The sequence below is a fragment of the Tachypleus tridentatus genome, chromosome 10 (assembly GCF_004210375.1).
Source record: "Tachypleus tridentatus isolate NWPU-2018 chromosome 10, ASM421037v1, whole genome shotgun sequence".
In the NCBI taxonomy this organism is placed as follows: domain Eukaryota; kingdom Metazoa; phylum Arthropoda; class Merostomata; order Xiphosura; family Limulidae; genus Tachypleus; species Tachypleus tridentatus.
This window is the reverse complement of record NC_134834.1, coordinates 58,490,524-58,516,958: the sequence shown is the minus strand read 5'-3', so window position 1 is coordinate 58,516,958 and position 26,435 is coordinate 58,490,524. Positions and strand designations below refer to the sequence as shown.

Genomic DNA, 26,435 nt, shown 5'->3' with positions numbered 1-26,435 from the left:
TAAATTTATTGAAACGGCTAAGAAAAAAAACTGCTACAAAGCCTACAGATGTCACTAATGATATTAAACAAATTACAAAGCATTTCTCACCAAGAGAGATGAAGAGACTGAAAAGAAGTAGTTAAATATATTTTCTTCAAAGTTGGTGAACAAAATGCTTGATGTAGCAACAAGCAGAAGTAACAAGAAAATGAAGAATGAACGCCTTAGCATTCCAGTCCTACAAAACAAAACAATGTTTAAAGTATGAACAAAATTATCCAAGTAAGCTAAATGGCAACGAATTATATTAGATGAAATCAGTTTTATAAGTAACACTTTGTATAAATGAATGTAATAGGTTCTTGATAGCAAAACACACACAATGTTACAAAGTTTGGTTAAACGTAGAAAAAACAACAATAAAACCCTAGTGCTTAGAAAATTGGATCTTACTTCACTAGGGGTGAAGGCATTCTAATGATCACAGATATATTTATTAAGATTATACAATATAATGTAACACTATTTATTAAAACTATGAAAAAGAGAATATACACACAAACAAACAATGTACAGTATACCTAATAATCAAATATCCCTTGAGTTATAGAAAGAGTGATCTGCTGAATGAGTTAATTAAAAATGATGCATTAATATTTTTGTTATTAAGTTACATATTTTGGACAACTTTATAAATTGAATATCCTTATACCAAGAACCATAAGAGCAACAAAGCTGTAAGTATCCTTTCTTACAGTATCTTTGATGGAGTTTTCATGGATAGTAATCACAATTTAATTAGTCTCTTTTATTTTTCCATAAGATGATTTGCTTAATTATTTATTTACCAGTTCCTTCTGACTACATACAAATCACTAAGGGTTTATCATTAGTTAACTCTAGCCCTATAGTAAACATGCTGCTTGCAAAATTACCTGTATTAATGATATTAATGAGATACTTATTTCAGTTGATTATGTAGTATAATATAACTTATTTAAGTGACTAACAACTCTTAGAGCACTTTCCCTTTTATTGTTTCAACTTGAAATGATTTATATGTTTCTCTTAAAATAAAAAAATATTTCACAGCATCATCAACCATTACTTTGAAATAAATAATTTATAAATTGTAGTTCTTAGATGAGAAAACTTTATCTTCCAGTAATGAAAGAATGTTAGAACAGGAATAACTGCTCTCTTACCTGTTCAATATTTTTATCTGATGTTGTGGATTGACTTTTTTCTGTCTTCTTAATTCAGCTTTCACAGTGAGGTATAGTAAAATGTACAACTATACAATAAAGCATTTATAATTAGTATATCAAAATCTTCAGAAAAAAATATTTATCCTACAAAAGCACTAAAAATATATATCTTAGCAGATAACTGCACATAAATAAGTGTTCTAGAATTTATATTTTTCAACTGCTGAGAAAAAATATGATGCAAATATTTATGAACATTCCTCTATATAATTATCCCTAATGCTAAATCACACCACTAATTCTGTTTATATTTTTGATGATATCCAAAGAAAAAGTTCTCTAACATCTAATTTTATTTCCAAAAAGTTGATTACAGTTACCTTTAAAAAATATCGTATTCAATGACCATCAAATAAACTGGTCAAATATTACTCAGTTGAGAATGTGAATGGTTAAATGTTAATAAAGTATTTACAACTAGAACTATAATTTCAGTTCTAAAAATGAAATACACAAAATAAGTGATCAAACTTTTTTAAACACTCAATCACTACAATATATTTAATAACTTCTCTATCTAACATAATAATTTTACAAAACAAGAAATAACAAATTACATCAAATAGCTAAACAGGTTGTAAAATTGAAGACTTACTAACATTAAGTTGTATATTTTTTGGAAAAGGATTTATAATGATTGCTTTTTAAGAAAGCAAAACACTAATGATAGGATGAAACGTTTAGCATAAAAGTCCTTACCACTACAATAATAGCTCCAGATGTTACAAAGGCATAAAAGAAACTTGTTCCAATTAATAACCACCAACTGTTAGAGAAGAAACAGAGTATCCTTGGATCACTAATATATAAACTTATTCTTTGTACAAAAAACATTTATTCTTATAATTTAAATAAAAACTGCCTTATGTTAAACAAAAGTGTAGTTCAAAATTATAATAATTAAAACCTATAGCATACTGTACTTAAAAAGTTTATGCATCTACCAACAAAAAAGATGGTATTAAAAAAAATAGAATTTTGAAATATACACATATAAGACTAATTTTCTGTTAATCTAGAATTACAAAGCAAAAATGATTTTCAAGTACTAAAATTTTGAATGAAGATAATCAATATGATAAAAATATGACTTATCTGACAATATATAACATACATTTTTAGAAGTTTAAAAAACTTGAAAGTGTATGAAAAAAATTTTAAACTTTTACAAATTGATGTTAACACTAAAATTGTGTTTTTATTTAATTTTGATTATGGATTACTATGTATTGCTGATATTATTCTAGACTAGTAAGTCCTGTAAGTACCTAGATAGTCCTTGGAACTTTTTGGTTTCATGAACTAGAACTCCCCCCCCCCCACTACATTATTCTATTTCCCTTGAAAGTTCCTTTAATTAATTTTTTACCTCAATAAAAATATAGAAAAATGCTCTAATCTTTGAACATTAAGATACAATAATTTATACAGTGTGATAATAGTTTTCAAACATTTACATGAATTCACTTGTTTGGTTAACTCACCTGTCAAGATCAAATCCTTCCAAAACTTGTGCTGCAAGAGTTGCTCCTACAACTATTACAGGCACAGCTGTTAACAGCATAAAAGGTATAAAAATAACTTAAAGTACACATTTCATATAATTTAAGATAAATTTCCAAAAATAATTGAAAACCTACATGAATTAAGTTAATGATTAATACAAAGATATATATTTTGTGGCTACATAAACTTAAGAATCTAGCCATTCATTTCATTCAGAGCTTATTAAGGTGGTTTTAATAAACAAAATTTACTTAAACTTTTTAAGTTATTCCACATGTTTAATGCATTATATTAAGACAAGAAGTTCCAGTTATATACAAATTTGGGTATTCTATCTTTAATAACGAATACACAATAGGAACATCAATGGTTTTGTTAATTATTTATAGCTGCCTAGTCATTTCTTTTAATTTAATCTTTCCAGCTTTCTACTTAACACTGTATTCTTACAAAAATCACAAACACACACACAAATTATATTAACAGGAATCTTAGGAAATCATATTTTGAGAAGCAGGTTGTTTTATTTCACTGCTGGGCCTTTTTTTTTTTCTTATAGCAAATAGGCAATTTTTTATGTATCCATACGAAGTTTAGACTGTTGGTACAAACTAGTGGAATGAACCATCAGTTATCCTAGACAGCAGTTCCAATCATCATGAGATTTTGTGGAACTTTTAAGAATTCAAATGACTATACATTGGGATCCATGCTAGTGAAAACAAATTCCTAATCTTATTCTTGCAGCTCATTAATGGATTTTGCATGCTATGAATCTTGAAGCAACTGATGTTGGAAATTATAAATAAAAAAATTTTGGAAGCATAAAGATCTCCCTCCAAAATTTAGGAATAGACACACACACATATAAGCCTATTATTGAACCTATAGGGTTAAAGGTGAACTGTATGCTAGAGATGAGCTAAGTAGGCTTGGCAGCAAGATCTTTGGGGAATAAAGATTAATTTCATTAAAGATAGTTTTACTTAAATTGTCATGATAATCAAAAAGTTGGGAGTAAGTCATTTTATATGACACCTATGGCAAAGTTGAGTTGGAAAAAAATTGATTATTATATATTAAGAATAATTTTAAATATAAGTCTATTAAGTTTACACAGCAGCATAATATACTTAATAGCATAAAATTAGTTTCTGTTATTCTAATAAAAGGAGCATTATGGACAAAATGAATGAATGAATTTAGGGCTCAAGTGGATATGGAAGACTACAATACAAAATAAAGAGGAAATTAAAATACTTTCATTACATTTTGGAAATAGGTATTATTTTGAAATTGTGAAATAATGACAGAGAACTAAAAATATGGAATGGAACGTTGGCTCAATATATTATTTATTACTGCAGCCTGTCATGTCTGATGTTGTAAAAACAGGTAGTCTGTTTAAAGGTTGAATCTATATGGGTTAGAATCAGAAGTATCTAGGAGTAGAAATTTTTCACTACAAATTGTTTTTTTCCTTTTCTGTTTTTGCAAGAATTATTACTAACACTATTCAGAACTGTGAGCATTCTATGAAAAATATTAAAATTATTCTTAATCATTTAGATTTAATTATTTGATGGTAAGTAAAAATATTGAAGAATCAAAAATAAACTACCAGTACCAAACATAATTTTTCTCAGGGTTTTAAAAGAAGTAGAGGATTATTCATAGAAGCTTCCCTCTCTTACTTTTGTCAGTCAATATATAGTGGACAGGTTATTGAGGATTAAAGAGTTGCTAAAACTGCTCCTTATTTTTAAGGAATTTAGTATTATAAGAAATTTTATACAGGCTGAAAAAGTAAATCTTTGAAAAATCATAAAGCTAAAGATGATGTAACAATGAAACATCAGAATAAATTTGCAAAAGGGAAATCTTGACTTACTAATCTGTTAGGTATCTTTTTGAAGATTATTTAATTGTTACATGGATAATAGAAACATACTGACCAGTTATGTGCTGAGATTCTCAAAAAAAAAACCATTAGATAAGGTGTTACACAGAAGGTTGGATAAGAAAATAAAATTGGTGGGGATTGAAAAGGATTGTTTATTTGAATGGTGGCTGGGTGTGGAGAAATAACTGTAATTAATATAGTCCAGTCAAATTAAACCTTTGTTATAAATGGATGGTGTACTTCAGGAACAGACATACAAGTAGGAGGAGGTTCACTGTCAATTATATAGATGTCATCCAGGTTTATTAATTACAATGATTACTAAGTGAACAACAAAAATAAGTGTTTCTCATTGTTTTATATTAGTTCAGATAAGTATTTAACTCTCTGACTTATTATAGTGTATATATTTTGTTCTGTAATCATTTTAAAAGTTTATGACTGAGTGAAAGAACCCAAGCTGCCCCTTTATTGCATGCATGCTCACAGGGTAGTACTTATGTAATATTTTACTTTTTTCATTTAGAGTAATTAGTAATGTTTGCCAATTACATTAAATTTTATGGTATTTCTCATTGTATTGAGAACTATATAGTACTACAAAATGACTTGGAGCAACCCTTAAGTTGGACATATGGTTAGAAAACGGCTTTAATTAAAGTAAATGAAAGTTATACATTTGGTCATAATAATGTAAGTTGCACATTCAGTATAAACTGGAACTTACTCAATAGGATAAATGGACAAAGAAAAATAGTTTTGATATAGTAGTAAACAAGTCACTTGATCAAGCCACTAAGGTAATGCTCTGCTGCTAGTAGTAGGCTAAGTAGAATTTAATAATATATGATTTGAGTCTCCTTACCTAGGAAAAATATTGGAAAAAGTTCAGAGTAGGGATATAATAGAATGATTATAGGAAAGGAAGAATTGGCTTACAAATTTAAGAATGAAAGACACAGGTTGTTATTCCATAACACATTTTCCCTTGAAAGAAAAAAGATAATTAAGAGGTAATGTTACTGAAGTTTACAGGATTATCTACAGGAGCTATAATTTTCCTATATTGAAATGTATTTCCGTATATACCTACCTCCTCTCACAAGATTAGCTATTCTCTTTCAGTGCTGCCCTCTATATGCAAACATTTTCTGTACACATGACAAAAGCCTTGCGCTCTCCCATTTGTTGAATTAAGTAAGTTCCAATGTGTTCCTCATGTAAATAATCATGCCTAATCTCTTATACAGTTGTACAATGACATGCTCACATAATGCATGTAGCTCTCTCTATCAAACTTTCACTTCAGAGTTTGGCAGAACGTGTGAGCAATGGAGATGTGGGGAGGAAGGATGAGAAGAAGTTAGTACGTATTGAGAATACATTTTTAGTATAGAAGAATTGTAACTTCTGATACAGTACTTACCTCCTTTCACAAGATTAGCTAGAAGCCCACATTGAGAAGAAAGAGAAATTGGTGTGAGGGAACAAAAACGTACCCTTGAAAGTATCTGAAACATACCCCTGACAATGATAGAAATAGATCCAAAGATCAGAACAGAGGAACCACACCACTAGTGAGCCAAGTATATTCTTTGCCTGTGTGTATAATTCATAATACACTAGGGGAAAATTAAGAAGTTAGGAAAATTGGCAGAGAACAAGATCTAAGGGAGAAAGTAATAGGTAATATAGGTAGGATGAAAAAGGGTAACAGAAATTTCAACAGCAAACATAATTGATCAACAACATCCACAGGCTAAGAGAAGAAAGAAATATGACTAAAGAGACAAATGAAACAAGTAGTGTGAAGAAAGTGGTTCAAACTGAAGGATAGTGAGGACATGGAAAACTACTTTAAAATTCCAAACAAGAAAGGCAAGATCCCAGAAGCCCTCTGAATCAAGAGAAATGCATGAGCACAGTAAGAACAAGGAAAGTAAAGACATCACCAACCTTGGAAAAGAAATCATGAAGACTAAATTAGGCCTAGAAGATTCCCTAGGTTGGAAATGGAAATTGTTGGCAAACTCTGGAGGAGAAAAAAAGCACAATTAAAGTCCTCATAAGCCAGAAAAGACTCAGCAGTTTCAATAGGAGCCAAGAAATCCAGAGAAAAAAGTTGGACCATGTAACATTCAATCTCTGGAAACACAAAATCAGATACATTTCTCATGTTGCCCACACCTGAGGCCCATGAAAAACATTAGTTGCTGGTGTAACCCCTGAAGTGGGAATATTAAATTGTGATAAATATGTAAAAGAAAAAAAAAAACATTGGTTGAATAAATTAAATGAAGTTGAAAAATAACCACTTCATGAAGAAAACATGCAACAATAAACAAACAAAAAGACATGTCCAAACTCAAACACTATAAAACCAGAAGTGAAGGTTCAGTAGATGAGTGTAGAAGAGAGTCATCTGTGTCCTGTGAGCATATCGTACTTGTGGCATGAATAAAGAAAAAGTTTACACATAGAGGGTAGCAACAAAGAATAGTTAATCTTGTGAGAGGAGATAAATATAGTATGAGAATTAATCTTATAAAGTCCTTGGATTTTTTTTTTCTTACCCTGAATTATGAAGACAGCAGTATAAGATTAAGTAGACAAAGTCAATATTAAGAGAAAAAAAGAGAGAGAAGGCTCTATTTAAGACCATTTTATTTTTCCAACAAGACAATTAGGTTATTGAATGAGTTGCCATGAGAATAATAGAGGCTAATGTCTTACAGTAGGTAGAAGAATAAATTATTTCCTGAAAAATGTGTGTTTAATTTTTAATTTTCTCTTTTCTTGGGTGTGAGGATTTTAGCAGATATGAAGGACTGATTTCATCCATTTTCTGTAACTGTTGTATTGTAACATTCTTCTCAGCCTCTAACAGCCTTAATAGATTAAGATTTGCATACCTCTTTCAGCACAAAAATAACATAAGAGAAAAAAAATATTCATGGCTTCTTCAATTATCAATCAATCAGAGGATCAAGTCAAACCTATCATATATTTAAAGGACAAAGTCATATAATCGTTTTTCAATACATTATAAGAGGCAAACAATGAGTAACAGGATTCATGACTCTCCAGGATGGTGTTAAGTTGTTCACTACTGCAATTGTAAAGTACAATGCATAAAAAATACAATTCTTAGCTTCTCATTGTGTGAGCAAGTTAGAGGTTATAGTCTGGACAAATGCAATGATACAGAAGTCTCTGTGCACAGTGATTACACTGGCTTACATGAATGAATTTTACTCTTGAGTAGTAGTCTGAAACTACTGTATTGATATAGTGAAACAAATAAGCACTTTTGTTTCTCTACAGAAACTTGTGATTCACATCAGCATACTTTTAAACAGATCTTTTTTATAAAGTCCAGGATTTTTCCTATACAGTCAAGAAATATTAGATAAATGACTTAATAAGTGATAAGAAAACAAAAACTGCACAGAATTAGGCCATGTATGCAGAAAATAATATAAATCATACTAAGAACATCAAAAAACAACAATATTAGAGTACAAGATAATTAATTTGAAGGCAATGTGGTATGCAGACATAAAAATGTCTTTTCTACTTTCTTATTTTAATGTGGACATTTTCAAAGCTTTGTCTATTCTTAGTCTGTGCAGTTTTAGAATAACAGATGATACTAAAAAACTATTATGTTGAATTTGTTCTAGCTGTCTTTGCTCCTTTGTTGTTTTCTAGGAACAATACCTGCTACATTCATGGAGCATATTGCTATAACACTGCACATTGTGCAGAAGATCACTGATAGGAGTATCCCTCATTGGTAGTGTAGATAATATCTGGTCACTTTCACAACTTTGCTGAATAACTAGTCACATTGGTAACTTTAATTGATTGCTATGTCTAAATCTTATGTTTTTCATTAAGTAAGATTTAAAACAGTCTACACAGTATCCCAAATCAGCATGTTGACAAGGAAATGTCTTGAGCAAAAACGCCAGTTAATCAATTCCTGGTACATGTAAAAATAAGCTGATTTGTAGATTCACACAGAATTTCAACAAATTCTTTGAACTCATTTAATAAATTATCAAAGAAGCAGAGTAAACGAGGTGATAAATTGTGTTAATTCAGCAGCTGAAACTTCTTTTTCATGAATTCAAATGGCAGTGTTGAAAATTGTCAATGGAACTGATCTAAAAGCTACACAGGATGTGAATTCATCTACTGCTGTGGCAAAAGTGTTTTCCATTTTTTTCTGTTTTTGGAATTCCTTTATCAGTCCAATTTATTAAGCAATAACTTTTGTTCTTTTTGCAGTTGCAAAATGGTTTGAGCCAACTTAAGACAGCTGTACCTTGCATAAAATTGCACCTTAACATAGAACCAGATAAAACAAGTTGAAACGTAGCATCATGGCAGTGATGTATGCTATAATTTGAGAATATAATTTTGTTCATTGACTCCTGTGAAATGTTTTCTGGAATGGGAAAGAGAGCAACTTAATTAGATCCTTCCCAACATGTATTAATGTACACATTGCATCAATTCTACTTTTCCATTGCATGTCACCTAAAAGTTTAACAGTTACCTAGAAAACATACTGCAGAGACATCTTGTGAATCTTGAGTATTTTGCAAATACTAGAAAAAAAACAATATTTTGAATTTAAGCCTCTAGTTATTTTCAGACCATTGTTTTTATCTTTCATGTTCATGTCATTATCTTACCCTTGGCTAATAAAAGATCTTCCTAGTTTCAGTGCTTATTTATGAATTTTCAGTTATACCAGCACTACTTGCATTTTATAACAAATATCCAATCGAATTCTAATATATATTGATTTTACCATATTCTGTTGTAGATGCCTCAGTGTTTGATGTATCAGATTATCTGTTCCATATAGCTTATATCTGGAGTGCAGTTAAACATAATCAAATTGTACATGATATTTCTAGCAGCAGTCAATACAATTATGCATTTCCTTTATAAAATACTTATGAATTGTTTACTTGGTAATTCTTCTAAGTTGTTATATTTCATGAAAAGATCAAACTTGGCAAAGTATTTAACAAAGTACAGGAAATTAATATTTCCAGGTGTGAAGAGCTTCTCATCACTTTCAACAAAAGCATTTTTCTGAGTTCCACAAAATCTCATCAAGACAAAAATTAATTTCAATTACTGTTTAACATGTTACATGCCATTTTTATGAGGTGAAGGATTTCATTTTCTGTTAGGCAAGATTCTGACTTTTTTCACTATTGAACTGTTCACTTTATGTCTACTTAACCAAAAGTGCTGAGAACATTTTCGAGTTTCCTGTACCTTTTGCTTTCCGAAGCAATATATTGTGCTGAAATATTGCAGAAAAAACATATTAGTAACACTGAATAGCATGTAGGCTTTGCTCCTAATAATCCAGTCAAAAGTTTTCATGTATAATAAATACTTTGTTCTGTAGTTCTCCCCTTGCTATCTTTGGGAGCCAAATCTTTGTAGCTATTCTTAACCCACCATGGTATGCTGGATTGTTAAAAATGATTTAATTTACTATAGCAACTTTTTGCAGGTGAAGTCAGTTTGTATAGTCCTTTTCTGGTTGTATAACAAGTCTGAGGTTTGAATCTGATGTGTGTATATAATGATAATAAATAAAAAAAGATATTACATAAATAAAAACTGGTATTCAATGTGGGTTTTTTCCTAACTAACTTAAAGTCCAAAGGTAGGTCTTGTTAGTAGAATGGAAGAATGTAGTAGTTAATGAAGTTTTTGAAAAGTGTATTTTGAACAAAAGCATTAGTGGGTTAATCATTTAGTTCACTTCATAGAATACTTGGTTTGCATAGGAAAGGGGTCTTAATTGGATTTGATTCTGTATTGATAAACTTACCACAGAAAAAGTGACACCTAAGTTGTTATTGCCTGACCTAGAGATATTAGGCCTAAGAAAATATGTACCTTTTTTTTGAGAGTATAAAAATGCTGCAGTTTTGGTACATTAAAAAATATGGCTCATCAGTGTATTAGCCCAATTTAACTCAATTAGTAATCTGTACTGTGGACAGTCCAGGGTCTTTTAAAGGAATTATCAATGAGTTATACCTTTAGTTCTACTGAAAGAGCACTAGTTTGTCTAGCATATGAGAGGTCTTGGGTTTGATTCTGAATAAAAACTAAAAATAAGTGGGATTACCACACTGTTTCATCCAATAACTAAATTGCACCTTTTATTTGATTTTTGGCTATTAAGGTGAATCATTAAATCGTTTATAAATAAGCTTTTACTCTATGTTTTTCTTCAAATATTGTTGGTATATGAAACTGCAGTTTCTTCTTTTTTGAATCACAACAAAAAGAAGTTGTAGTGCTTGTATTTTTATAGTTTAAGACTTAATAGCTTTCTGTCTGTTCCAATAACAGTATCTTTTTATTTTCATCTGTTGTATCATGTTTCTTCAGATAAACAAAACAATACTCCTATACAAACAGGAAACTCAGTGCTCCATCCTACTTTACATTGGCTATCTGAAGTATGATGACTCAACTTTAGTAAGAAGTGATATCACAAAGACATAAAAATCTTGGCACAATTAATTAATCAACCTATTTTCACATAGCATATGCAATGTTGTTTTTCCCTATTAAACAATACTGCTTCTAGATAATAATGAAATAAATGTGAACTTCAATAAGAACTTGCATAAACTGAATACTAAGTATGATACATGTATGCAGCCAAAAAACACACTGATTATGGTAAAATATTTAAAAATGTTAAATTATAACAGTTATCATATCTTCAGTATAGTATATACACATACATACATATTATCTATACCCATACACACACAGTTCCTTGCAAAAGTATTCATCCCCCTGCAAAGCTACTGCATTTTGTTGTCTACTAAGCTTGCAATCATGAAACTTTGAAATCAGGCAGTATAATTAGAATCTACATAATCTACTCCAAACTGAAAAAGTTAAAAGAAATGCTCATATTACATAAGGAAGTTATATTTTCAGTTATAATATTCTCTACTGCATATGTATTCAACCCATTTGATATGATAACCCTAAATCAATTCAAGTGCAAAAAATTAGTTTGAAAAGTCACAAAATTAATAAGAACTACAATTGTTGTTTTCTTCTGTCTGTAAGTTAAATCTTGTGTAGTTGTTGTTTATTTATTAAATCATTTATCTAATATTTCAAAGCCATGGATAATAAGGCTTAGTTAGGTCTTTAATTGTTTTTTATCAGAATAATATGATGTTTAAACATACTATGCTACATTAATATAGCAGCCTTTCTTGGATAAATAATCTGTATATAAAAAAAGATACTCACCCCACCCTATTGCAGCAATCTTTTTTTCTAGGTGTTGTATGGTTTTTAATTGCACAAATTCCATGCAAATAGTAAGTTCCATACATAGATGCATACATATAGCTGCTAATAAGAAAAACATCACCAGGGAAACAACATGTGGATAGTACTCCTGAAACAAAACCAACGAATGTTTCGTAAAACACACACTATTCCCATTCAACTAAAAAGTCAATAATTCCAAATGCAATATTTTAAAAGTTATGGCGAATTTCAATAAATTATACACAAACCACAAAAAAGGATGGTACATTGATTAGATTTTGTATGTATAACTTAACAGTGTATACTTACTAAAGATTAACACTGTTGAGGAATACCCTAAAGTGCTACCATAATAATGATAATCAGTTACTAAGCAATATTAATAGTATGTTTTTATAGCAGCATTTCCCAAACTGATATGTGTTGCAATGCACTGAAGAATTTCAAAAGGTATTAGGGAGGATAAGAGGAAAGACAAATATATGTATTTTTAAAATTTCATGAAATTTTGATCCTACAACGTAGTTGAACAAAAAACAAAATATTATAGAGTTATTAAAATGTACAAGATCTGTTTTGTATAGATTTCGTAGAGTTGCTCAATCTGTAGCTTCATGAATACATTTAAAATATGATGCATCACTGGTTTTTTAAACAAGACTCCAAACTAATGATGAAAATGCTGGGTTTTGAGGAACATTAACTGTAAACAAAGAAAGTACATATAGTCAGCCATACGATATTATATTAAGTAAGTATATTCTGGTTATGCAAGCCACATTACTTTGTGAAATGATTCATACAGAGCTCCCAGGAAACAGCTGTAAGTACCAAGAATAGCCACACAAGACTGAATCTTCAAAGCTGTCAGGGTCCTTTAATTCTTCTAAGAGAAATAGAAAATAAAGATTTACAATTGTAGCAAAAGGTCACATCAATACTTTTTTCTACATTTTTTATATGTTCCACGTTACCAAAATTTGCAAACATGCTGTCACTGATATATGGAATTATTACTCTTAAACTAGAATAAATACAAGTAATGCAAACAAAGTACTGAATTAAACGTTTATGTAAATGCAGCTACAATACCAACTGTGGTATTGAGTATTAAGTCCATTACAAGAAATTAAAAAAAAATCGTACAAAATTCACTTTTTGAAATATAAGCACTGATCTTATTGACATGTTAACAAAATTATATATATGCTAATACCAGTTTGTGTTGTTATATAATATATATATATATATTTAGCAGTCTTCACTCAATAAAGTTGCCTGTGGGTGACCAGTAAGTACACAAAATTAAAGGAGTTCTCAAGTTTGATAGAAATTCCATTGTTTTAATATTTTTACTTTGCTTAATACTCACATACTGATAAATAAAAACTGTAACTTTGCTAACATATTAGCAAACTTCAAGTCAAAACGTGGCCAGAAGTGTAAACCACCATCAACTGACTTTTTTCCCTACACCACTGACACCTTTTACTACATGAGACAATAAATAATTATGACATTCTTATTGCATCTTTGCTGTTAATGTTTTGTAAGTAACAATATTCTTTGAGCAAATGAAAAAACTATATTAGTGCTAATAACTGTTTTTTCTATGAATGACTGATTTCAGTTAACTATGTTACCACTTTATTTAGTTCATTATCAAAAGTAAATCATTTGATGCATAGTTCACCAATTAAAATACAAATACTGATCTGCAATACAGCTGTAGAGCTTATACATACATGCATACATAAATATATATATATATATACACACGTCATTACATTAGAAAGCTATATTCAAACATTCAATAACAATTATTTTTGCTTGCAAATGAGTTAAAAATGACAAAATTATATTAGAATAATAATTATGTTATTTACATATATTTAAATATTCACACCTACCTCCAAAATACCAATAGAATTAACACAGTCACAAGCACCAAACATATGCATAAAGCACACCCAATACCAACAATGACATCAAATCTTCCATGTGTATGGCGGGCCTATAAAAGAGGGTTACTGAGTTATTATGTAAAGTTTAACAATGATAAGCTATATTATGAAATGTAAGAAATTTACAATTGTTAGAATATAAGTAGATTAACCATTCCTTTTTTTAAACATTTTTTCAGTCTGATACATTTTAAATACTATTATATTTTATTGAAACTGTATTAAATTTTTTATTTGATAATAACAAGTCTATATAGTGTTTAACTGTAACAATGTGTACATATACTAATTTCTCTCTTATCAATAAAAGATTTAGAGAAAATAAAAGTTTCACCAGAAAATATTTTATTTCTGTCTTGTTGTAACTTTAACTTTTTCCAGCCTTTTTTAATAATTAATTGTAGTCTGGATCTGCTGGTTATCCAATGTAGGCACCTCCATTCTTAAATTATATGACTATTGTTCAAAGATAATAAAACTTAAGACTCACTAATTCAATCAAAATAAATCATTGTAAATGCAATACTAAAATAACACAATATTATGTGCAACAATTACAAGGTTAGTAAAAAAAAATGGAAAAAGCTGTCATAAGACCTGAAATTAGAGAAATTATGTTTGACACATTTGAAGAGGTGAAATTAATGTGCCAAAACTAGTTTCTCAAACATCAGTTAATCTCATAGTTTGTTCCATTATCTGTGTGTGTGTTTTATTCACTAACCTATTAAAATAGTATTTCTTGTCTCATATGTTGGTTATTTTGGTTCTACATGCACAACATATTCTTGCCTATTATAGCTAGCAGATAACAGACACTAACATCAAATCAAAACATAACCTTATCTGAACAGTCTGGATATAATGACATCATTGACATGCAGTGCCTTGCAAAAGTATTCATCCCCTGTAAAGTTTCCACATTTTGTTATATGTAGTCTTTGCTTACAGTTCTAAAACTTTTAAATGGGACTTTATAATTAGAACCTACAGAATATATATATACTCCAAACTGAGAAAGCTAGAAAACACTCATATTACATAAGTAAGTTAGAGTTTTAAAGAAAATTAAAATTTTCTCAACTGCATAAGTATCTCACCCATTTGCCATGGCAACCTTAAATCAGTTCAGGTACAAACAATTGGTTTGAAAGGTGTAATTAGTGTAACAATCTCTATCTGTGTGTTTTCAAAGTGGTTTAACTGGACTTCAGAAAAATGATTCTGTTCAAGACCCAAATCACACAGTGATACAACAAACTAGCTATGAAGCTCAGATTAGCAGAACAGAAGGTTGCAAAAACATTTCAAAATCTCTCATTATCCCTTTATAAAATTCAGCCACCACCCATATCAGGCTTCCTTTCCAAACTAAAGAGCTTAACCAGCAAAAAAAACTGTTTGTGGTTACTACTGTGAAGCTAACAGTAATTTTGAAAGATTTACAAAGTTTTGTGTCAGAGGTGGAAATCAGTGTTTATAAATGGACAATATCTTAGTCCCTACACAAAACTTCACTGCACAGGTGAATGGCAAGAAAAAAATCATCACTGAAAAAGAATTATTTAAAATCTTGTATACAGTTTCTAACAAAGCATGTAAATGATACTGCAGACATATGGCAGAAAGTTTTGTGGTTCAGACTACATAAAATTTCAGGTTTCTGGTCTAAATATAAAGTGTTAGATCTGGTGCAGCCTTAACACAGTCCATCAAACAGTCAACACCATTTAAACTGTCAAGCAAGATGGTGGCAACATCCTGTTATGGGAATGCTTCTCATCAGCATGGGCTGGAAAGCTTATCAGGATTGAGAGGAAGATGAATGGTATAAACTAGAGGCAAATCCTTGATGAAAATCTGCTTCAATTAGCCAAGTATCTACAACTGGGTTAAAAAGTAACATTTCAGCAGGCCAAAGCCACACTGGATGATTTCAAAAGAAGGAAGTGACTGTTCTGGATTGATCCAGTCAAAGTCCTGACTTTCATCCAAAAGAATATTTATGGCAAGACTCAAGGATTTCAGTCAATCAACAATCCCAATGAACTTTACAGAATTAGAGTAATTTTACCATGAATAATGGGCAAACTTTATGACATTCCATTGTTAAAAGCTGGTAGAAACCTATCCTAAACGACTCACAGCAGTAATTGCTGCCAAAGGTGCTTCCACCAAGTACTGAATACTTATACAAATCACTAAATTTCAATTTATATATATTTTCTTTGCAAGTTTTGCTGACATTCAACCTCCTTCACACATAGAACTGTTAAGCTTGATCACTAGGATTTTGAATAAAGATAAGTTCATTAAACAAAATTGTTTACATTACTTGTACTTCATCCAAATGTGACATTTGGTACAGGGTGAATACTTTTGCAAGACACTGTATTCAATAACATTAATTGTATAAGTTATGAAGCATGGATTAAAGCTGCTGATACCTACTGAATTTACAACTGTTGCCAAAGCTGCAAACAACCCTGTTTGATTACAGATACATACTATATAACTTCCTTCCTGAGTTTGTTGACAACCATCTAGATGAAATTTAAATTTTCTGAAACAGTACAAAAACATAATTTTAATTTACCTAACTACGTTCCATGTATGCAAATATTTCCAGTAACTTTAGCCTATAATTAACTGAAAAATAACGTACAATACATTGTGATAAATGTATCATAACTATATGGAGAGCACTATGTACTTGCAAGCTGTGATATTTTACTAAATATATAACTGTAAGTGGAAATCTTACACTTTTTTAACTATCTGCTTGCACATTGTGAAATTAAAGTATTGTGATTATATGAAAATCAATGTTTTACACAATATAAAATTAGCCATAATATTTAAATGATATATAATCTTTATTCTAAAAGTAAATGACATTCTTGAGAATTCCCAAATTCTAATCTGTTAAGAGTCTTAATATTATCTATTGGGTTATATTATCACAAATTACTATAAACTTCATTCAATATTCCAAATTCAGAAAATTAATTCATTTATTTATTTTATTTTTTTAAATGATGCATACTTGTATTTTGTGTGTGGACTTGAATTCAGCTTTGAGTTAATGGGAGTGTTATATAACATTCAGTCTGCTTAAACTCAGTTAATTTTATTAGTAACAACATAAATACGAGTATTCTCATAGCATTAGCATGAATCAAATTAGGGTACTAGGTAAAGGAATTTCTTAATATGCTAATGTATCATATTTGAGAATGTGTATAATACCATATTAACAGAAGGTCATGTTGGCCATATACTTTGCAAACCTCATAACAGACCATCACATATAATAATGAAATGTTACTCTCAAGACAATGGAAAGTACTAAGTTACAGTACAATTACGTACCAATTAAGACTTTTTGTGAAAAAAAGTATCTTGACAATTATTACCTTTCACTAAACTTCAAGACACATTTAGATTTCTAGTTACTAGCAAGTTGTTTTCTCAAAACGTGTTTGCTGCATTAGATGAGAGGGCCAATTTTCAGATACACTTGACAAAAGTAAATTCTGGCTTAGAAATTAATATAAGTCACATTGTATTAATACTCTAGGTTAGTTTTTTTGTTTTTTTAATTGATTTATCAAAGGTTTTATCTTAAATTACTTTCATGAACATAAGAAGATAGATGTTCACCTGCTGCTAGTGTGATACATGGGATCTCTCCTTTGTATGTTTGTGATATGCATTTGACCACATCAAAATAATCTTAACTTATTATATGAGATTTTACTTTAGTATATATTACACAATTTATTATTTATATGATTGTTTTTAAATAATTGTGAATGAAGTACATTTTTATTTAGAAAATGTTTATGTTTTATATTTTTCTGACCCATCTTGACTTGCCTTTTTGTAATGATGGTTCACTTTCTTTTCTTTGGATAAAGTGAGTCAGTCATGAATCTAGGCAAGCTTAACCCTATGTGCATGAGTTGAGTTCAAAGTGTAAATGTTTGAACCTTTTACAGAGTGTCATTTAATAAATCACATTTGCAACTGGATACTGGACATACAAGCAAAATTTTCGTCAGAAGAAACACTTCAATAAACAGCTGTTGAATTATTAAATTAACCTTGTGTGCCCCGCAGTGAAAAAACAAAGCTGACGGTTGCTTCTCTTTTATTTTTGCCTGGCATCCACTGTACGCACCACTCATATTAGCAGCTCCATCATAAGTTTGTGCTCTTAATCCTGACAGTGGTAAATTGAGTCTAGTCAGTATAACAAGTATAGTCGAGGATATTGTTTCACCAGTTGTATTGGAAACACTGTACAAACCAAGAAATGTCTCTTGGACGTCAAGGTTCTCATCTACGTATCGTACACATATTGCTTCCTGTTCGGCACCTGTAACATCTTGAGTGCCATCAACCATTAATGCAAAGATTTTATTTTGCTGCACTTTGTGTGCTATGTTCCTCAGTATTTGATGGCTGAACATCTCCATTATTTCATACTGAGCCTGAAGTGATGTGAATGTGACAAATGTTTCTTTGACAAGTAGGCTGTCAACTCAGAATCTTCCTCTTCCAGGAGCTTCATTAACTGCAGGAAGTTCCCCTCCATATCAGTACGTCCACGTAATGCTAAACCTTGACGCAGTAAGAAGCATAAAATCTGAATGTTCTGGATAGACTTCTTTTGCATTCTTTCTGCTGCTTCTTTTTTCCATCATGTAGCTGGACAGTCACTGGAGTTACATCTGAGTTCTGGAGATATAGCAAATTTGTGCTGATAGGAGGATTAGTGTTTGTTGAATTCCTGTTTTGCCTTTTTCCAGTTGCAAAAACTGATGGATATGAAGGTATACTCCACTGGCCTTTCCAATTTCCCCGTAAAAAGGCCTCTATTTTCTGCCTTGGCACAATTGAAGCATTTGACTTTTTGAGTCTGATTGTCAAAGCGCAGCCATGGGAACTCATCAAACCACTTGCCCTGGAAGTTGATATTTTGAGATTTTGCTTCTTTCTCTCGTGGTATTAGTTGTGCATCTGAATGATATGGCTTTCCACACTGTATCTGTGGAGTGTTATATTTTTTATTGCTGCATAAACTTGTTTCACAACTATCTGGTGGTTTATGATGTGCAATAGTTGCACAAGCATTTTCAGACTCGTCTTCTGATGAACATGGTATTTCCTCTGTATGGCAAGTTTCTATTCCTTTGCTTGAGGTTGTTGGATTATCTGCATTTGCATTGTCACTTGTAGTACCAGTAACTGGCTTGCAGAACTGTCTAATATCGAAAAGTTTCAAACGCTTGTTTGTCATCATTGAATCTGTTTCCAAGATGGCTCAACAAGCTAAAATACAGTCTTTATTGAAAAACTCTAATGTACTACAAACGAAGATAGAACAGAATGGGAGTAGGACTGAACTGTACAATGTATTTAAGTCAAATGCGCGAACCTCACAGTGACTACCGAGCCAACTGACTGCCTGGGCATTGCTGGGACAATGATGTGTGCTAGTAACAACACAAATAATTCAAGTTTCTCGAAAAACACTTAAACAGTCACAACTATATTATATTCCTGTTAAAGCTCATTAAAGGGCAAACACGTTGCGATATAATGTCTATAAGCACGTCTGTTAAATATAAACACCTAAACAAAAACCAGCAATACAATTCTAGCAAAGGCTTCAGGCCATTGAAATCGCTCCTTTTATGTTCTAATTATGCAATAAAATACAATATTTTTGCTATCTATGATAACAGAATATATTGTTCTTTTACCATAAAGCACCAGCACTTTATTAGAGAGTGGTGATAATCTGAAATTTCATGGATTAATGAGGGCCACAAACACAGGTATAAGAGCCCTGTTGTAAAATCGATGCTCAGATTAAAGGAAGCGGAGGGGGTGATGTACAGCGTGTCTGGATCCAAGTGGCCCGAACCTGTCGTTAACTGTACACTAAACGTACACTATGGTCAGTGGCTTCAACAGCTAAGGAGAGGAAGGTGTTCTACAATAAAACCGGCTAGACATGCATAAAAACAAATGGTGTAGGAAAACCGCACAATAGACGCATAAGACTGATGCAGCTACAAGCTACAAATGGCCTGCCAGATCTAGATCACAGGAGTTTACGCTTGGGAGTAATATTTTCGAATTTCATGCTCTGTTCAATCTGTTGTGATGAAAATTTTACTTAATATTACACTACGTACAAGATATAGGTAGATTCTGTGATAGTGCTTGCAAGCCTTGCATGTATACTTAGGCCTACTAACTAATACTTATGAACTATCGCTTAGATTGAAAAGCTTAGAAGCACGCCTATATTAAAGATGTACATTTCAGCTACTGAAAAAAACCTACATCTAGGCTTAATTATGTAATTCGATTGGTAAGAACACGAGAATCACAAGAACAAACACATAATTTGTAGGCCTGTGGTGCAATAAAACAATTCAACAGACCAAACTATAGGGGGGATGATTGTATGCACCATACTTCCCACCTAAAATGAAGGGGGAAATGTATCCCATCCATTCTCCCCAGGATTTACGCCCCTGCTCTTAACCCAACATCCTAGCTGCAATATCTATTTTTTTTGTCCTTAGGAAAAATAAGCATGGATAACACTTGAAACTAAATTATTCCTTTAGCCAGTGTGTGTAAGTGTAAATTTAAAAAAAAACACAAATTCTGCAAATATGGTAAGTATAATAATGCCTAAGCATAATGGAGCCTGGAGGAAATACACAGTATTTAATAAAAGTATGTTGATAAATACATCAAGTTGCAAATATCCTTAGTACTGTTTATCTACACTTGTTTGTTTGTTGAAATTTTAGGCCTAACTACAACAAATATAATACATTTTCTTTCTTACTTTCCTAGTATTTGCAATATACAAGATAAAACTTACCCTTCTGCAAAAGAAACCACAGCACAAGAAACATTTTGTACTCCAATCTAAATTTTAGAATAAAAGCAATGTAACATTGTTATAGTATTATAATAAATTTAAGCAAGATACGATCAAATAAATAAAACAATCTATTCTTCTAAATAAACATGTATATATATTAAAAAATTAAGTGATTGTAGTAAATTCAGAAACATTTTTGACATCACAAAAGAAATTGTTATGATAGCTAATTTATGTCAAGACATCCACTGAGTGTTTTAAAAAATAAGGACTTTTAACTAATAAAAACACAACAGCAAAAATGTATTAATAGATTTCATGGATTACTAAATGTTCAAAGCAGCATTAGCACCATCTTTGTATGAATTATTAACATATCTAAAAGTTATTTTCAGTTATAGTTTTATTTACCACTTACATACTTTTTCTTTCTGTTTTTTAGTTCAGCTATATATTTTTGCCTTAAATATGCTAGTTCACCTATTTTTCAGTGCATGTTAAATATTAAACGAGTCATTTTTATATCAAGAAATTAACCAATCCAAAGTTCCCTTAGATTTATATATGGATGTTAAGTTCATGTATAATTAAGTAAAACAAATGTCATGTTTTTAAGACATGGTATGTTGTTTCATGGGCTGACAAGAAATAAATTCCTGTGGTTTAATGTTAAGTGTGAATGGTGAAAGAAGTTATACTGACAGATATGATATAATGTTTTCCAGTTAATGTTGATTTAGTTTTTTTCTTAGCTCCACCAACTTTTGAACAAAAACTGGACAGTAATGTAAAGTAACCTATAGTTGTTGATTATTGAAAGTAATAAAGTTCATTGCAAATACTTAATTTATACTTATTTGTGATACATAATACTTGCCCAAGGTGTTTAATATTGTTCTTTCTAGTAATCTTACAAATTAGATGTTTTCCTCATCTGATTCTTTTTTCTACTTTTTGTATAATAATTATTATTATACAGGGGGTTCGGAAAGTCACTGTGCAGTTTTGTCTGTTAGTAAATATACAAGTGCACAGTGACTTTCCGAACACCCTGTATTGTGTGCTTTGAACTTTGATATTGACAGTATGACTTTTTCTTTTAATGTTAATGTTTCTAAGTTTAATGTTTTTGGACTAAATTAGTTAATTTCTGAAAGTTGTAAATCTTGTATTGTGCTTAATAAACATGTATCTTATGTTATTTATCCTGCCAGTGACTTGGTTGTTTTATTAATTATAATTATCATATTGATGTATGTGAAATTATATATTCATTGCAAAGTTTTCTGCAACTCTTTCCTCTTTCATTGTGACATGAGAAAAGTTTCAGTTATTTTTCATGAATATGTAAATACTTGTCTATAAATATAACTAAAACTTGGTCATGGAATATGCAGCATCAGCTAAAATGGCTAAATATGCAATTTAAATAAATTTAGTTGATAATGTTGTTCTACTTTGTTCTTAATACTTTATACAATAATCAAATTAAAAGTTTGAAGCTCTCCAACTTTCTAAAACATTTGTAGAGAGTTAAATTGCCAAAATAATTTTCCACTTGTTCTGACACTCTGTGAAAAAAAAACAAAAAAACTTTATGAAATATAAATTATTACTTTTCATTGCACCTTAGAATAGAGCTCATGAATGATTATTTAAGAAGTATGTCTGGTAAGTTATTTCTTGAAACATAATTCCTAGTATAACTCTTACACTGTGGGTTGTGAAACAAAACACTTTTCTTGTCCAGATTAAAATCAATAACAATACTTGGGTAAACTATTCTCAATCTTGTATAACAAGAGGTTTTAAGATTTAGTTTCATGGAATATATAGTTCAAGAAATGCAGAAGAAACAAACAAGTTCAACAAAAAAACAACTAAATACTATTTCTTATTCTGCTAGTAAGTCATTTAGGTTGAAGTAATAAAATTTAAACAAATTAAAACTAAAATAAAAAAACCAAAATTAAATCAAAATTTTTTGAGCAAGTCTTTACTCTTAAAGCTGAGACAAACCTCTTTCAAAATGCCAGAATTGTCGTAAATTTTGTTAGAGATCCACAACTAAGAACAGTTTTCATTCACTCAATAATGCAAATATTTGGATCCTTATTTTTGGTGAGATACAATTTTTGAACAGGTAGGTTTAAATTGTTTCACTGCTTTGTTGATCTTTAAATAATATGCAACTTTAAAAACTTTATAAAAGTCATTAACTACTATTTAATTAAAAACTTTGAGGTTATTAGAAATGAAGGCATTCCTTAAAATATACTTCAGCATTACATTTGATATTCAATATCCCAAAACTTCAGTATATGTAATAGTGAAATTATTATACTTTACAACACTGTGCAAATGTGGCATGTTTACTTACTTTAATGGAAATTTTGCTCTTCAGACTTAATTTAACTTTTACATCATTAAGCTGAAATCCAGTCATTTGTTGTCTAGACTTTAAAATCACTGCCATCATAGAAGAGCATAGTTGAGTTTCTATATCATGATCACTGAAACAAATATATGTAGTATTTAGCTATAAATTTCTATATCTGTATACAAAAATAAATAATATATCTGTAAATAAACTACACAAAATCATACAATTAATAAAATATTAAGAATAATGAAAACAATATAACTTAATATAAATAAATGGAAATTAACAATAATACAACCTCTATCAAACCTGAATTGGAATGCAACATTTACCCAGAAGTTTCTACTCTCTTGTTTTCCACATGACTTATTGCACATGCATAAAGAGAATTTATGTAGTCTTTGCCTTCCTATCATAATTCAGATTTTTTAGTTACATAAATTTCCAATTGTGGTGAAGTGGGTGAAAATGTACTTTAGATCTAAAATATTCAGTTCTAGATCAGATATAACACTCAGTATTGTCTGTACGTTTATAACTCTTGTATATAAACCATCATTTGTGATAACTAACTATTTATAATAACCAATATTATAAATTTGTATTATTATTTTTTGTTTGTATATTAAAATATATTTGTGTTTAAAAAGATAACTGTGTGTATCAATCTTGTTGGCAAATACCATACATTTAATACATATTAACAGTTAATTAACTATTAAATTGAAATTAAAATTTCTGGTTATTTGAAATTGTAATAGGTAACATAATAAATTAGAGACTCGTCTGAAATAATCCCCATAGATCAATGTAAACTTAAGGGTTTATAATGCTAATAATCAGGGTCCAATACCTGTAGTTACTACTAGCACAAATAGCCCATTGTGTAGCTTAGCACTTAAAAATAGAAATAATTATAAATGACCATCAACGTTTTGATTTTAAATTAATTTTCCATACATCAAGAAGAAACCTTTTGCACTGCTTATTTTAACTGAAGATTTAAATATTTACTTACCCTTTTCTAATCAAGAACCGTGGTGGAAGGAAGACTGATAAATTTTTGTAGAATACAACTGTTGTCACAATACTATCGTTCACTAAAATGAAAATCCCAAAATAAGTCACTGCTACGTTTGATCACACAAATGATTGGCAAAAATAAAAATAATCATGATGTATAAAACTGAAACATCTGCAATATTTTTAACTGTTAACAGTTTTGTGATAAAGCAACATACTTTTTTGCCAATTAATTTTTGATTATTTCACAGTGACTTCATACAAAGAGTAATTACTAAAAGTTAATGAAAAGTAATAAATAGATACAGAAAACTTATTCTACATTAATTATAAACAAGCTTACATGTTCACTACACACACACACACACACATATATATATATATGAATTATTTAAGTTTTAAAACCTAATGAAATAATTAAACACTTATTTAGCCTAGGAATGGTGAGTACAAAATTAGAGAGAACATACTTATATGAAAAACAAGAAGAAACAGACATCCTATTTGTATAATAGGACTTACAATGATCAAAATCAGACATTAAGAAGGTATTATAACTGACTTCTAACTCATCAGTTAGCCAAGGATGTTTGCTAGAAATCCTCTGATTGTCTGCTTGCATTTTATCCCTTTCAAATGTTGTAATACTGGAATCTTTCAAATTTTCAGGAAAATCAGGGAACTTCAAATTGTGCTGTCCATCCTTTGTTACTCTCCCAGTTTGTAATACTTAAAAAGAAATATGGAATTGTGTTATATTTGAATGACAGTGTGTTAGTGTTCTTTGTACCACTGATATCTGTGTAACTGTTTTATATTTAGGAATAAAAGTTTGGTTTCTTGTTAAAATTCCATCTTTTCCATAGGTTAACTGATAGGTTTGAATGAGCTTGGTCCTGAGTAATATTTTCATGAGAAGCATCTAAGCAGTTTAGAGAACATGTGGGGAAATTATGTGAATTCAAACTTGACTCATAAGCTTCAAAATCTAGTATTCTACCACAGAGGCAATCCAAGCCCTAAATGCAGAGAAAGGTTATGAACAAAATTCATTTAAGTTTAAATATTATCCAGCTTTCTATCTAGCAAAGATAGATGAAGGACATTTTATTAGTAAATCACAGTAAATATAGATCACAAAAGCACATGTTATCTGTGCACCACCTGCAATTTTGATAAAGTGACTCAGTTTATAATTTGAACAATATAAAATCTAAAGCTAGAAATAGTCATGACCAAGCATATCAAGTTGATATGTAAATAGTAGGGAAGACAATGTACATATATATGTGAAAATAAAAAAAAATATTGTTTTTACTATTCTCATATTATTTGGCTTATATAAAATTACCAAAAAACGGTGAAGCATTGAAAACTTGCAAACAACAAGTTATTTTACTGTAAATATATTAGAGTGGGCCTCGACAAATATTTTCAGATCTAGGAGCCAGCCTAAAAGCTCAGAATCCAGGTGAGCCTAATCTAACTTCACTACTGTCTGTAGCAAGAAATGGGGACTACGTTGTTGCCTCAATTTTCTGCACCTCTGTTATCTGCAATCCATGATTACCCACAAATTTTTGTTTCTCCTAATTTTCTCAAAATAATTGTGCCATTATAATTACAGATAATAATTTATTGTTTTTTTGGAAAACTTATTGAAAAAGTTAGGGTACTGCATAATATTCAGGATTTTTGCATGCAAGGTTTGACATGCATTTAAGTTTAAGTCAGCTGGTGAGACAGGAATATAAAATATTCATAGCTTGGTTAATTTTATTGGGCCAATAATTAAAAACACAGTATATGAAAACATACAAAATACATATTAAGATTTCTTAAACATTTCACTCTACTTCAGTAGATCATCCACTATTCTATACTGCACAGTAGGCATCCTATAACCACAAATGCATGTTCAGGTTTAATTAGGGTGTCACCCAGTTACACATTGTCATCACCTTACAGATAATAAGTACCTTCAATCTCTTTTAACAAGGGTTTCTTTGTAATAAATCCCAAGCACATATTTGCACTAATTGTTTAATTATTTTCATAGGCACTAATAGGGTGTAAATGCACTTCCATGTTTATACTATTGTAGCAAAATAAAAAGTGTCAAACTTTAGGAGCTATTTAA

The 26,435-nt window shown here is 30.2% G+C and overlaps 1 protein-coding gene across 1 annotated transcript in view; it reads right to left on the bottom strand.

The window, feature by feature from the left end:
* Positions 1–2,731: 2,731 nt before the first annotated feature.
* LOC143228353 (uncharacterized) overlaps positions 2,732–26,435 on the bottom strand; it is a 60,268-nt gene continuing 36,564 nt past the window's right edge. Inside the window, exons 11-19 of the mRNA XM_076459621.1 lie at positions 24,818–25,024; positions 24,291–24,372; positions 23,270–23,402; positions 20,887–20,933; positions 16,425–16,536; positions 13,920–14,023; positions 12,794–12,895; positions 11,986–12,136; positions 2,732–2,801 (exon numbers count right to left, since the gene is read on the bottom strand). Coding sequence (XP_076315736.1) covers positions 12,877–12,895; positions 13,920–14,023; positions 16,425–16,536; positions 20,887–20,933; positions 23,270–23,402; positions 24,291–24,372; positions 24,818–25,024 — 704 coding nt within the window. The 3' untranslated portion in view covers positions 2,732–2,801; positions 11,986–12,136; positions 12,794–12,876. The remainder of the gene's footprint in view (positions 2,802–11,985; positions 12,137–12,793; positions 12,896–13,919; positions 14,024–16,424; positions 16,537–20,886; positions 20,934–23,269; positions 23,403–24,290; positions 24,373–24,817; positions 25,025–26,435) is intronic.